This window comes from Thunnus albacares, chromosome 3 (genome assembly GCF_914725855.1).
Source record: "Thunnus albacares chromosome 3, fThuAlb1.1, whole genome shotgun sequence".
In the NCBI taxonomy this organism is placed as follows: domain Eukaryota; kingdom Metazoa; phylum Chordata; class Actinopteri; order Scombriformes; family Scombridae; genus Thunnus; species Thunnus albacares.
The window spans coordinates 38,152,271-38,167,307 of record NC_058108.1 but is presented as its reverse complement, the minus strand read 5'-3'; the positions used below and the strand labels follow the sequence as shown (position 1 = coordinate 38,167,307).

At 39.8% G+C, this 15,037-nt stretch overlaps 1 protein-coding gene across 2 annotated transcripts in view; it reads right to left on the bottom strand.

Moving 5' to 3' along the window:
- Positions 1-15,037, bottom strand: part of LOC122975567 (spectrin beta chain, non-erythrocytic 1-like) — a 51,456-nt gene that overhangs the window by 21,147 nt on the left and 15,272 nt on the right. Inside the window, exons 1-9 of one of the 2 annotated variants that reach the window (XM_044344082.1) lie at positions 13,636-14,122; positions 8,710-8,861; positions 7,086-7,259; positions 3,930-4,021; positions 2,653-2,733; positions 1,976-2,091; positions 774-886; positions 393-580; positions 160-277 (exon numbers count right to left, since the gene is read on the bottom strand). In XM_044344082.1, the coding sequence (XP_044200017.1) occupies positions 160-277; positions 393-580; positions 774-886; positions 1,976-2,091; positions 2,653-2,733; positions 3,930-4,021; positions 7,086-7,259; positions 8,710-8,861; positions 13,636-13,720 (1,119 nt within the window). In that variant the 5' untranslated portion in view covers positions 13,721-14,122. Of the gene's footprint in view, positions 1-159; positions 278-392; positions 581-773; positions 887-1,975; positions 2,092-2,652; positions 2,734-3,929; positions 4,022-7,085; positions 7,260-8,709; positions 8,862-13,635; positions 14,123-15,037 lie in introns of those variants that run through there. The other variant, XM_044344075.1, reaches the window with a different exon arrangement.

Below are 15,037 nucleotides of genomic sequence, written 5' to 3'. Positions count from 1 at the left end.
CAGTAGTGTTTGAGCTGTAAGATTCTTGAAACTGCTTCCAAACAGCAACTCTAGTAGTGAGTTAATCTTCTGACCTGACAGCTGGATTTAAGTAAGTTTTACACACCAACAAATATATTTGAGGTGTAAATATCAGGTGATGATGGTTGCAGTTCTGACCTTATTGATATCTGAGATGAGTTTCCCCTCTCGCGGCATGTAGACCTTCTGGTTGTTGGCTCTCATCTTGCTCTGGATGGTGAAGAGAAGAACCTCCAGGTTTCCTTTCTCTGTGAACCTGAAGCACAGAGAGACAGACGTTAGAGGAGAAGCAGATCTGCAGAGAGACGTCGAGAGGAAAGAGGAAGTGATGAGCAGAGGTTGGATCAGAGAGGAGACGGGGAGGTGCTGACTTTGGAGGCTTCTCCACGGTTCGGTAGGTGTTGAAGGCCTGCAGCTGCTGCTGGACTCCCACCAGAGAGTTGGCAAACTTCCTGTTGTTGAGGATGATGATGGTCTGTTCGATCCACTCCAGCAGGTCGGAGGCCAGAGACTCGTACTTCTCGATCATCTTCTCCGTCTCGATGGCGTTATCCAGCACCTGGACAAAAAAACAGGGACGTCTCCTGTGATCTTCATGAGGTATCAACATCTGTTAGCAGCAGTCAGTAAAGTCACGTCCATGTTTTTCTGGGATTTATATTTTCTAAAGGAAATATTTCAAAGTCAGATCACAGTTAATCAATCAATTAATCAATATTTATCAATAAATGAGTCGACAGTCAGTCACTGACCTTTCCGATACGTTTGCCCTCCACCTTCAGAGCCTTCATCTTGGAGAAATAGTGATAATACGTCACGACGTAGGTGATGACCGACTTCTCATCAGGATGATCCACACTGATATCTGCAACACACACACAGACACACACACAAACACACACATACACACACACACACACACACACACACACACACACACACACACACAAACACACATTTATTTATTTTAATCTGGGTTTAGTTAAACTATGTTTTCAGGTTTATTTAATCTGGGTTTAGTTAAACTATGTTTTCAGGTTTATTTAATCTGGGTTTAGTTAAACTATGTTTTCAGGTTTATTTAATCTGGGTTTAGTTAAACTGTGTTTTCAGGTTTATTTTAATCTGAGTTTAGTTAAACTATGTTTTCAGGTTTATTTAATCTGGGTTTAGTTAAACTATGTTTTCAGGTTTATTTAATCTGGGTTTAGTTAAACTGTGTTTTCAGGTTTATTTTAATCTGAGTTTAGTTAAACTATGTTTTCAGGTTTATTTAATCTGGGTTTAGTTAAACTATGTTTTCAGGTTTATTTAATCTGGGTTTAGTTAAACTATGTTTTCAGGTTTATTTAATCTGGGTTTAGTTAAACTGTTTTCAGGTTTATTTTAATCTGGGTTTAGTTAAACTGTGTTTTCAGGTTTATTTAATGTGGGTTTAGTTAAACTGTGTTTTCAGGTTTATTTTAATCTGGGTTTAGTTAAACTGTGTTTTCAGGTTTATTTAATCTGGGTTTAGTTAAACTGTGTTTTCAGGTTTATTTTAATCTGGGTTTAGTTAAACTGTGTTTTCAGGTTTATTTTAATGTGGGTTTAGTTAAACTGTGTTTTCAGGTTTATTTAATCTGGGTTTAGTTAAACTGTGTTTTCAGGTTTATTTTAATCTGGGTTTAGTTAAACTGTGTTTTCAGGTTTATTTAATGTGGGTTTAGTTAAACTATGTTTTCAGGTTTATTTAATCTGGGTTTAGTTAAACTGTGTTTTCAGGTTTATTTAATCTGGGTTTAGTTAAACTGTGTTTTCAGGTTTATTTAATCTGGGTTTAGTTAAACTATGTTTTCAGGTTTATTTTAATCTGGGTTAAGTTAAACTGTGTTTTCAGGTTTATTTTAATCTGGGTTTAGTTAAACTATGTTTTCAGGTTTATTTAATCTGGGTTTAGTTAAACTGGTCTTACCTTCGGGGTCCAGCAGCTTGGTGAGACCCAGGTGTTGCTCCGCCAGGTTAAAGGCGTTCTGCAGGTTGTAGTGAGCGTTGGACTTCTTCAGTTTGTCAAAGTCGATCAGATCAGGTCTGAAACAAACAAACAACTTTATTTATACAAACAACAACGCAGCTGTAACTTTAAACCTGTAAACACGTTCACTCTTCAGATCAACAGTTAGCTGTGTCTTTATTTTAATGCGTCAAACTGATGAAGATCTTGGTTGACAAAGTCATAAGATTGAGATAATAAATAAGCTAATTAACTAATTATCTCAGAACCTGGAATTACAACCTTTAGTAACCTTGAGATGTTTAGATATGAAACTGATAATGAGATAATGATTTAATATAATTTAATATCTTCAGAGACTTAATTACTCGTCTCAGGATGAAGATGAAAGGATCTTTAGGTAGTTAAATTATCTCTGGATTATAATTAATGATCTTGACAGAACGACAGTAAGAAAATAACATTAACAGTTTAAAGGTCCTGAAATATAATTATGAACAAAACAAACAAACAAACAATAACAGGATGTTTAAGTTGTGATTATTGGACAAAAATGTGTTTTCTTGATGTAATGAGATAATTAAAGTTGTGTTATGGATGTTTGATGATGATGATGATGATGATGATGATGATGTCACCTGTGTTTGTGGATGAGAGCGTTGAAGGCCATGCCGTCTCTCCAGCTGGTGGAGAAGTTGTGGATGTTGACGTTGGGATACCTGAAGACGACAGAAGAAACCTTCAGTCTCCAATAAATGTTTATGTTCACTGAGCACGACTCAAACAAAACTGTTCTACTGACAGTAGTATCAATACTAATATTAGTAGTACTACTAGTATCAATACTAATATTAGTAGTACTACTAGTATCAGTACTAGTATTAGTGTTACTACTAGTATCAGTACTAATATTAGTAGTACTACTAGTATCAGTACTAGTATTAGTAACACTAGAAGTATCACTACTAATATTAGTAGTACTACTAGTATCAGTACTAATATTAGTAGTACTACCAGTATCAGTACTAATATTAGTAACACCAGAAGTATCAGTACTAATATTAGTAGTACTACTGGTATTGGTACTAATATTAGTAGTACTACTAGTATCAATACTAATATTAGTAGTACTACCAGTATCAGTACTAGTATTAGTAGTACTACTAGAATATTAGTAGTACTACCAGTATCAGTACTAGTATTAGTAGTACTACCAGTATCAGTACTAGTATTAGTAGTACTAGTCTCAGCACTAATATTAGTAGTACTAGTAGTATTAGTACTAGTATAAGTAGCACTAGTGGTATCACTACTAGTATAAGTAGTACTAGTAGTATCAGTACTAGTATAAGTAGTACTAGTAGTATCAGTACTAGTATAAGTAGCACTAGTAGTATCAGTACTAGTATAAGTAGCACTAGTGGTATCAGTACTAGTATAAGTAGTACTAGTAGTATCAGTACTAGTATAAGTAGTACTAGTGGTATCAGTACTAATATTAGTAACACTAGTAGTATCAGTACTAGTATAAGTAGCACTAGTGGTATCAGTACTAATATTAGTAACACTAGTAGTATCAGTACTAGTATAAGTAGCACTAGTGGTATCAGTACTAATATTAGTAACACTAGTAGTATCAGTACTAGTATAAGTAGCACTAGTGGTATCAGTACTAATATTAGTAACACTAGTAGTATCAGTACTAGTATAAGTAGCACTAGTGGTATCGGTACTAATATTAGTAACACTAGTAGTATCAGTACTAGTATAAGTAGCACTAGTGGTATCAGTACTAATATTAGTAACACTAGTGGTATCAGTACTAGTATAAGTAGCACTAGTGGTATCGGTACTAATATTAGTAACACTAGTAGTATCAGTACTAATATTAGTAATTAATTAATATCAGTCTCACCCGGCCGTCTTCATCTGACACCAGAGCAGCAGAGCATCTTTGGCTGATCTCTTCTCCTTGTTGTCTTCAGTCTCTACACTGATGTCCTGGATCTGAACACACACACACACACACACATTAGAGTCACACTACCACCTGTACTTCAGTCAGTCAGACACTTTTAAATTAAACTACATTAAAGGACCAGTTCCCAGTGTTCCCAGTGTCCCCAGTGTGTTAAACCAGCAGTCAGGTGTCCATATGAACAGTGAAAGAAGTTTTCCTCGCTGTAATCATTCCTGCTGTTCATACTGGATATTAAAAGATCCTTCAAATGTGCTTTCAATGGAAGTGATGGAGGATAAAATCCACAGTGTGTCCACACAGTCATTTAAAGTCTGTGTGAAGCTTCTATTCAGCTTCAGCAGTCTGAGTTAGTCATATCAAGTGGATATCTGACACATTTACAGTCTTTTTAGCATCAAATTCCCTCTTTGTGTTTCCTCGGACAGTGTTTCCCTGTTGAGCTGCAGGTGGAAGTATAGTAACAAAAAGAGGAACTTTGGCACTAAAAAGACTGTAACGTTGAAAGATATCTACTTGATTTGACTCATTTGGACGCTGAAGCTTCATATTAGCTTCAGACTGTGGATTTTGTCCTCCATCACTTCCATTGTAAGGTCATTATGAAGGGATCTTCTAATGGTCAGTATGAACAGGAGGAAACAGCTTTAATGTTCATTTGAAGACTGACTGGAAACATTGTGAACTCGTCCTTTAAGACAAATGAAATGTTTTTATGTTTAGACATGAAGACACGTCAGACTGACTGAAGGAAGATCTTCATCTTCATCTTCAGTCTTTCTTTTTTAAAACGAACACAATGACGAGTCTAATCTGTCATGTACATAAATTACCTTCATAAGTTCTCTGATCAAATTCTCCAATAAACTCATATCTGCAACGATTATAACGTGATGTAATTACTTCTAATTAAAGTGACGATTCTGGTATAAACGGTGAATAAATGAGAAACATACTTATGGAGGCAATTAGTGTCAATATTAATGACTCGTGTATTTTATGATCCACAAATAAATTTATAAATGGTTTGTAAATAAATTCTGTTTATTCACATTAAATAAACGTCAGTGTTCTACTTAAATGTGAATATTTTCTGGTTTCTTTAGTCTCTGACAGTAAACTGAAGATCTTTAGGAAACATTGATCCACATTTTTCACCATTATCTGACATTTTATGGACCAAACAACTAATCAATTAATTGAGAAAATAATTAACAGATTAATTGTTAATGAAAATAATCGTAATCAGCTTTTTCCCCCACACATAGATTGCACATGAATGTGACTTTCAGTTTTCCAGCAGCACTTGAACACATCACGCGTCGGTGGATCAGAAGACGTGAAAAAAATCATGTTGTTTTTAATTTGTGGATCACTATTGACACTAATTACTCTCCGTATCTGTTTGCCCTAAATTCAGCCTGTCAGGTGCCGCGTCCGCCTCAGTTTGAGTTCAGGGTCTCGGGTTTCAGAGACCGTTTGCTGAGATCTGATTGGTGGAGCCTGTGTGAGGTCATAAACCTCCGAGGGGGGGATTCCTCGGGGTCAAAGGTCCAGACCAGACTGGGTCTCCATGACGACGGTCTGCTGCTGGTAAAATCCGAAGCAGTCTGGACTTTAACCTGAGCTGGTAAATAACTGACACTGATGACCTCGACCAATCACAGGCCAGGCTGGGCTGAAGGGGCGGAGTCTGTTCGTCTAAAGTCAGGAAGTATTTAGTGAAAAACACTTCATTTAATTATGGATTTTATGTTTGTGGTTCTTTAATATAATATATATAATAATATGTTTTGTTTTTGGATACAACTGATGATTATTTTCTCAGTTAATCTTTAAAGAATAATGAAAGATGCCTGTTATAATTTAACTGACTCGTCTTGTTACAACTGATGAATTTATTGCTGAAATGAATTTCAGCAATAAAGTTTTATTTGAGAAAAACTGTGTCTCAGTTTTAACCCCAAAGACATTTAACATTTAGTTTCCAGTAATATCTATTAATATTAATAATAATAGATGTTATTTAGTTCTTTGTACGGTGTATTAAATGTGTTTATGTTGTTGAGGTTAAACAGGAAGTGAACGTCAGTGTTTCTCGGACGGTTTAGTGACTCTTTAAAGGAAAAGTTCAACATTTTAGGACATAAACGAGTGTTATGTGCTAAACTAACTGTACGGTGGCCTAAAGGGACAAAACACAGCAACATTGTAGAAAACACAGTCTCTCCGTAGCCATGCTGTCAGCTACGGAAACACAAACTGATCAATATTAAATCAATAAATACAATGAAATAAACAATTAAACCAGTAAATACAGATGATATATATATATATATAAACCATGAAATAGATGTTTAAACCTCAGCTCATTATAATGAAATGAATTTACACCAACATTCAACACTTTCCATCAGAGAGTCAGAGCGAGTCGTGTGATTGGCTGTTGCTTCAGTCTGAATAATCAAACAGAACCAGGATGAAAAATAACATTTTATTATAATGAGCTGAATTAACTGAATATTTCATAGTTATATTCTATATTTTTAATATATATATTTATTAACATGATTTTTGATGATGTTGTTTTTTGCACCTCAGGGCCACCGTACGAACCCAGACCAGAGTTAAAGTCAATCAAGTAGAAACATTACAGTAATTAATTAATACGAGCTGTTATTATTAATTATTGTTAATTATTTGTTCATTTCTCAATAGTTAATTATATAATAATTATTATAATAATAAAGTTTATTTAATACAAAGTTCTTTTTATTTATTAATTTTATTTGTTTTTGTTCATTCTCGTCTTCCGTAACACTGACTTTAAATCTGTTTATCATTAATAATCAGTCTATAGATTTAATGGTTAATGACTCTAGTGTTAGTGTTTATTAATGTATTAATCAATAACTAAAACTCCTCCTGTGTGTAAACAGATCATGAACGACGCTGTGATGATATAAATGTCTTCGTAGGACAGTTCTTATAAATACTGAACAGTAATAAACACTTTATCTGCTTATATATAACTGTTTACATACTGATTATTAATGATCAATAAAGCTGATGAACGTCTTATCAGCGCGTTACCTGGAAGCGGAGGATGATGGTCCAGATGAGGCCCAGCGTGAGTCGGTGGTTTCCGTCGACGATGTCGTGGGAGCCCATGTTCTCCAGGTGAACCCGCTGCTCCTTCAGGAACTGCAGAGCTTTGTCCACGTTCTCCAGGCAGTGGATCCGCATCCGACCTTTAGTCGGCTTCGGCTTAATGTAAAAGAAGAAGAAGAAGAAGAAGAAGAAGAAGAAGCGGCAACATGGTCAGGACGCTGCTTTAAAAGGTTTTAGAAGAAGAAACTGAGCTGGAGGAAACGTGTTTCCAGCTGCAGTTCCTCTGACGTCCACTAGATGGCTGCAATAACACAAACAGTCCTGGGGGGGCGTGGTCTACTGGCAGTCCACGATAAAGAAAACCTCCTTCAAGAGGACTTTAACACGGTTACGTTCATGAAAAACCAGACTCGAGGTTTAACAGGAAGTGGAGAAACTGGAGCGTCTTCCTGGCCCTGAATGCGGCACAGGAAGTGAGCGAGCAGCGAAGTGTCCTTGGTCTGCAGGAAAGGGAGGCAGCAGCTGGACCGCAGCCAGACCGCCGACACATCTGGATCCAGCTCGCGCTCCGACTCGTCAACGCGCTCCACGTTTCAGCAGGGAAAACAGGAAGTGGACACACACCTGGTTCAAGATCCTCCCGGACAGCCGCCGTTACTTTACTTACTGTCGTTTAAACGTGTGTGTGTGTGTGTTACTATGTGTGTGTGTGTTACTGTGTGTGTGTGTGTGTTACTATGTGTGTGTGTGTTACTGTGTGTGTGTGTGTGTGTGTTACTGTGTGTGTGTGTGTGTTACTGTGTGTGTGTGTGTGTGTTACTATGTGTGTGTGTGTTACTGTGTGTGTGTGTGTGTTACTACGTGTGTGTGTGTGTGTGTGTGTGTGTGTGTGTGTTACTGTGTGTGTGTGTGTGTGTGTGTGTGTGTTACTGTGTGTGTGTGTGTGTGTGTGTGTGTGTGTGTGTGTGTGTGTGTGTTACTGTGTGTGTGTGTTACTGTGTGTGTGTGAGTGTGTGTGTGTGTATGTGTTACTATGTGTGTGTGTGTGTTACTGTGTGTGTGTGAGTGTGTGTGTGTGTGTGTGTTACTATGTGTGTGTGTGTGTGTGTGTGTGAGTGTGTGTGTGTGTATGTGTTACTATGTGTGTGTGTGTGTTACTGTGTGTGTGTGAGTGTGTGTGTGTGTGTGTGTTACTATGTGTGTGTGTGTGTTACTGTGTGTGTGTGAGTGTGTGTGTGTGTGTGTGTTACTATGTGTGTGTGTGTGTGTGTGTGTGTGTGTGTTACTGTGTGTGTGTGTGTGTGTGTGTGTGTGTGTGTTACTGTGTGTGTGTGTGTGTGTGTGTGTGTGTTACTGTGTGTGTGTTACTATGTGTGTGTGTGTGTGTGTGTGTGTTACTGTGTGTGTGTGTGTGTGTGTGTGTGTGTGTGTGTTACTGTGTGTGTGTGTGTGTGTGTGTGTGTGTGTGTGTTACTGTGTGTGTGTGTGAGTGTGTGTGTGTGTGTGTGTGTGTGTGTGTGTTACTATGTGTGTGTGTGTGTGTGTGTGTGTGTGTGTGTGTGTGTGTGTGTGTTACTATGTGTGTGTGTGTGTGTGTGTGTGTTACCAGTCTCTCTCCTGATAGGACCTCCAGCAGTTTGATCAGCATGCGTCCGTCTCTCAGGTCCATGTAGAGATCTGTGATCCTGCAGGAGACTCTGGACAGGTGAGAGTTCACCCACTTAGTGAAGGTCTTCTTCTGCACCGCCTCGCGCTCATCTGCACACACACACACACACACACACACACACACACACACAGTAACACACACACACATGGTATGTTTGAATATGTTTCCCGTGTTGAACCATGTTGATGTAAACTGACTCCAGATGTTCTTCTTCTCTGGTTTCTAAGTGGATTATTGGAGGTTTATTGTTGACGGACATCAAGAGATAATGATATCAGCAGGAAGTGATGTCATGTGTTTCATGCAGCGTGAAGTTATTTTGGGTGTTTGACCTCTGACCTGCAGGAAGCAGGAAGGATACGCAGCGTAATGAATGAATTCACCAGCGGAGACGACGTTTCCTTCATCAGCAGGGAGCCAATCAGGAGCCACGAATCCTGTTTCTTACTTTAATATTTAAAAATGTTTAAAACTTTTTTTTCTCCGCAGTTATTTGCAGTGTGATCAATATTTGACGGCTCCTGACTCCGCCCACAGACAGGAGACATATTGATTATTGATGGATCAGTGTGTGACCTGACTGTCAGCTACTGAGCATGCTCAGTCTGAGGTTTTAGTTCCTGACTTTACTGTAATATTTTTAAATGTTCCTGCAGCAGTTTATATTATTTCTCTGTCTTCAGTCTGTATTGATTACATATTCAATATCAATAAACCTGCAGCTTCAGAACTTAAAGTTATACTTGAGTCATTCTGATATTATAACGTATTTCACTGCCGTTATTGATGTGACGAACAGAAACATTGATCCTTCATGTTGTGCAGCAGTGATCACATGACCGGACGACAGCGTGACGGCGGACGTGTCGTTACAGTCATCCTGTCGCTGAATCCTTTCACTCTTATTGTTTACACTTTGTTTCTGTTCGCTGTGATCAATGATCCGTGCAGGTTTATGGTGCTACACAGAGTCTGTGTGTGTTCAGCAGTAAAACGGATTAAACGTTAACGACCGCCAGCCGAAGCCGCAGAGGTCAAAGGTCGCCGCGTCCACTTCCACCAATTCAACATCCTGCTGCAGACACACAGAGGCGTGGACGCCGCGAGGAGGAACTCGCTGCAGATATAACTTTCACTGGCATCAACAGATCTGATACAGTTATTGATTATTAATTAACAACAATAAACATCATTATTATAGTTTTACCTCAGACACAGTTTACACAACGCAATCATTGTATTTACTGGTGTAATCAATCATATACTGGTCTAACCAATCATATACTGGTGTAACCAATCATATACTGGTCGAACCAATCATATACTGGTGTAACCCATCATAGATTTGTCTTTTACAGACACACCAGTCGTTGCTCGAAATATTCCAGACGGCCAGTCAGTGGGATCATATATTTCTGATATAATTAAAGCTGCGAGCAGCGTTGGTCGCGACCTCGCACTCTAGCCTGTCGGGATCAGATCAAGTGTGGTGTGCTTTTATTTTGAAAGTTTGATTGACATGTGTACTGTCAGGTGTGTAGAGACAATAAGTAACTGCAGCTGGACACAGAAAAATACTCATATATATGAATGGAGAGTGTGAGTGAACCCACACCTTTTTGAACATTTACTGCTTCCACATAGTTTTAGATACAAACTTCATTTGAACTTTAAATGAGTCACGAGACTTTGACCTACAAATCTTGAATTTACATGTGTTTTCTATCTTTTATTGTTTTTGAGATATTAGAGTGTGAGTTTTAAAGTCTTTTCTTGCTCCTCCTGTGATTTTATAATGAGTGTGTATTGCGGAATGTTTCACAGCACTGAGGGAGTGACATCACCAGGAGAGCAGTTGGAGAGGAGGATTTTAGAGTACGCTTCTTGTGAAATATCCTCATAAATCCCATGACTTTGGCCAAATCTAACATTAAAAATCATATTTTAGTAGGAAATTTCGTGGCGAATCCATTGATACAGGTTTGAAAGTGGTCAGACTTATAGTTTAGACGTCAGAAGCTTCTGTTTGACACAAAGTTCATGCCCATAGATTGCCTCCCCATTCGTTTACATTGTAAGGGTGATGTGGCACTGTAACTTTCAGGGCTTATTAAATCCAAACCATTCGAGTTATTACAAAGTTTTGAACAACTTTTTTCAGCACAGTGTCATAAATCACCCATTTAAGTTTGAAGCTGATACCATTAACGCCCTCGGGGGAGATAACGTTTGTTCAGGTGCCAAAATTGGGACAAAGTCTTATTTTGAAAGGCTAATTACGGACTTCCTGTTGGATTAAGGTCAGGGGTGTCAGCATATGATTTGTAGATCTTGATGAGACGAATAATTGAGTTTTGGTTTGATCTCTCTACGACATTCCTACGGGCCGTGGCGGCCATTTTAGTTACATAGGTGGCGCTAGAGAGCACATTTTGGCACTTTAGGGGTTAATTTTTACATTTTATCAAATTTTTCACCAGAACTGATGTGCGTGCCAAATTTGGTGAGTTTTTGAGCATGTTTAGGGCGTCAAATTTAGGGTTTAAGTGGCGTAATAATAAAGAAAGAAAGAAAGAAAGAAACACACGAAAAACAATAGGGTCCTCGCCCTTAGGCGATATTCAGATATAATAATATATTTCTGATATAATATGTCTGATGGTTAAATTGCTGAGACGGCCAGCAGCATCACATGATCACTGATCCAGACAACGACTCTATTCTGGCATCACTTCTATTATAAAACGTCCTTAAAAACAGGAGCTTAATAATGTTGATAATTCATGTCAGTTGGTTGCAGGACTTTAATAAGGTATTTACAGCTTTGTGATTCTTTCTGTATGAAGGTAAAAGGTTCTAATCAATAATTGTTATTCATATATTAATGAAGGTCTTATGAGCTGAAAGTTATATAAAGACACTGCAGACTATGTGAAGCAACAGCGGACACTGAAATAACTGAAGACATGTGGCTGAACGCCTGACAAACCGGCAGCCAGCTGCGCTGCTGGAGGGACTGAAGAGGAATCACAGCTCATGTTTTCATGTTTTCATGTTTTCATGTTTTCTGGTCTCGTCCTTCTGTTCAGACCTTCTGAAGGACGTAGCAACAATCATCCCTGATGCTCAGTAAAGATGATTCCTGCCTCTTCAAGATGCTGCTGGCTGCCAGTAAACAGCTGTTACAGAAACTTGTCGACGTGTTAAACACCTACATCCTGCAGAACAGGTGAGCTGCTCCACACTGACCCACAAACCCACATCAGATGTGTGATGAGCGATGATGATGAGGAGACTGTAACCTTCCTCACATCAACACATGAAACTAACAGAAACGTCATATTTCCATCATGTTTTTGAGCTTTGACTGTCGCCGTATGTTGCAGCTACGCGTCTGTTTGGCGGCCATATTGGATCCACTGCGACTCCTTTAATTCTGAACTGATTTCCATGAACTTTGGTTTGTTATAAATATGACAAATTAACAGGATGGAGGTTAATTATTAGTGTCACAGTTTCATTTAGTAGCTTTTTATCTGAAGTGACGCAACACATGATGAGCTGATATCCAGTCAGGAGAACAACACCAGTAAGAGTCGTCTGATGGGAGCCAACAGGAAGTGACCAGAGGTGGATAATATGTTGTTTCATAAGTCCATCAGGTGCAGAGATAATCACTGGGTCTTTAGTCTTCTCTTAAAGACTGAGAGGGACTCTGCAGATCGAACAGAGTCTGGTTACTGGTTCCACCAGCAGGGAACTACGGAGGAGGAGAGTCCAGCTGGTGACTGAGGGTCCTGTTGTGGTACCAGCAGCCTTTCATTGGCAGAGCGTAGTGGCGGGGGGGAGTGTAGACCTGACTGAGGGAGTTCAGGTGTTTTAGTTGCTGTTTTGTAAGCAAGTGTCAGGCTTTTGAATTTGATGTGGAGGGAGATGAAGAGCAGGGTGACGTGCTGTTCTGGGCTGGTTGAAGACCAGATGCACCAGCTCATTCTGGATCATCTGGGGAGGTTTGAAGGTGGATGCTCCTGCCAGTAAGGAGCTGCAGCCTGTAGCAGGAGTTGTGCTGCATGTTCAGACACGTAGAGTCTGATCCTCCTGATGTTTTACAGGAAAAATCGACACGACCGAGCGACTGAGGCCACGTGGACCTTAAAGGTCTGAATGAGCTGGTTGATTCCAGCTTCCAGCAGAGAAACCACTGATTCAGCGTCATGTCGAGTTGTATTTTTCATGCACTTTATATTTGTTTTTGCGGTGTACCTCTATTTTGAAGGCATGTTTAAACGTTACCTTAGCGACCAGAGAGCGTTAGGGGGGGCAGAGAGGATGTTACTCGTGTTATGTTGTTGGCGCAACGTTACGAGGACGCTGCTGATAAAGTTGCATACGAGTAGACAGTGGATTCAGGTTTATTATTATATTTAGAAAATACCAGTTGAGCCGTACAGACACACGATAACTCTGCTAACATCTAACGGGCGGCGCGGCGACCGTTGACTGCACCAACATGGCGACCGCGTTCGACGCACACGTCAAATCATGAGACGTGTTTTTATATCAGTGCTTTAATGACGTCATCTCGTCGTGTCTCGTGTTTAACGGCACCGACTGGAGAATTAGCGCCAAAAGCTGTTTATCTGCTAATATTCACGTTTGAGCCACATCGACTTTTTCTTTCTTATACGACACAAAGACGGCGAGAAACATCCTTCCTCTCTCTTCCATCAGCTTCTTTCTCCTCAAACCAACGTTTCTCTCCTCTCTGCTGCTGTGACCTCTGACCTCTCACCACCTCTGTGCTGCTGCTGATAAATAAACTACACTTTCTTTCTTTCTTTCTTCTTCTTCTTCTCTTCTTACCTTGCAGCTGCTTGAATCGACCCTCCAGCTGGTTGTAGTTGAACGGCTGCTGCGCCGGATCCGCCGACGCCCACTCCACCTCCATCCGGAGGTTTAACAGAAATACACCCACGAGATAAATAATAAAGTCCTGAAGAAGAAATCAGCCCACCGACACGATCATCGCTCTCAGGATCAGTGCAGAAACAGAACGATTTGATCCTCGAGTTCAGTAAAAAGAAGCAACGTTTTCCTCTGAGAAACCAAGAAGAAGAAGAAGAAGAAGAAAGAAATATCTTCCAGAGGATGAAAACTGATTATTAAAACAAATTTAAGAAGCAAAAAATCAGAAAAATGATGTTTAGTTTGAGAGTTTTTAAAATCGCAGAAGCTGAATAACAGCAGACAGAAGACGTCCTCGTGCTCACGGTGAAATGTGTTGTCGGGAGACGAAAGAAAAAAAGAGTCCAGAGGTCAGAGAGACGGTCGCAGGACGGCGAGCGCAGCGTGTGTGTGTGTGTGTGTGTGTGTGTGTGTGTGTGTGTCTGGCCCTGCCCAGGACATGAAGCAAGGCAGCAGTGACGACTACATGCTGCTGATTGTTCTCTGTTTCCCTCCAGAAACCATTCAAACCCCCGACACACACACACACACACACACACACACACACACACACACACACACACACACACACACACAAACACACACACACACACACACACACACACACTGAGTGTTAATCTTCCTGTTTCAGCTTTAAATCTGATATTTAATAGAAGATATTTCAGAGTTTAAACTACAGATCGTCACGCTGCCGTCTGGACACAGGATGTCCTTTGTGTGTGTGTGTGTGTGTGTGTGTATTTTGGGGTGGGGAGGGGTGCAAAAGGTTGGAATTCAGCCAATGACGTTACAGCGTGACGATGATGTCATCAGGGGTGTGAGAGGGGGGAGGGGAGGTGTGTGTGTTTCCCTTCATTGTTCCTTCAACATTCCTGACGGACGGAGAGGAAACCAGAAACAAACATCCTGCAGACACACACACACACACACACACACACACACACACACACACACACACACACACACACACACACACACACACACACACACACACACTCTGATCACTGATTGACCCAAAATCAATATCATAAACCTGACTTTCTGCTGGTTGAATCATCAACAAACATCTAAAAGCTAAAGTCTGTGGGGAGAAGTGAACTACGACTCCCAGGATGCACTTCGGCAACAAACATCCAATCACAGAACTTATTAATTCTTTTGCAATATAAAAAAACTGAAATGACAAACGTCCTCACACGAGTGATTTTCACTAAATGTTTTTTCCCGACGAGAAAGTTGAGGTGAACGTTTGTAGCGACGCCTGCAAGACGAAACCCAGAGTTCAGCTCAACATGTACGG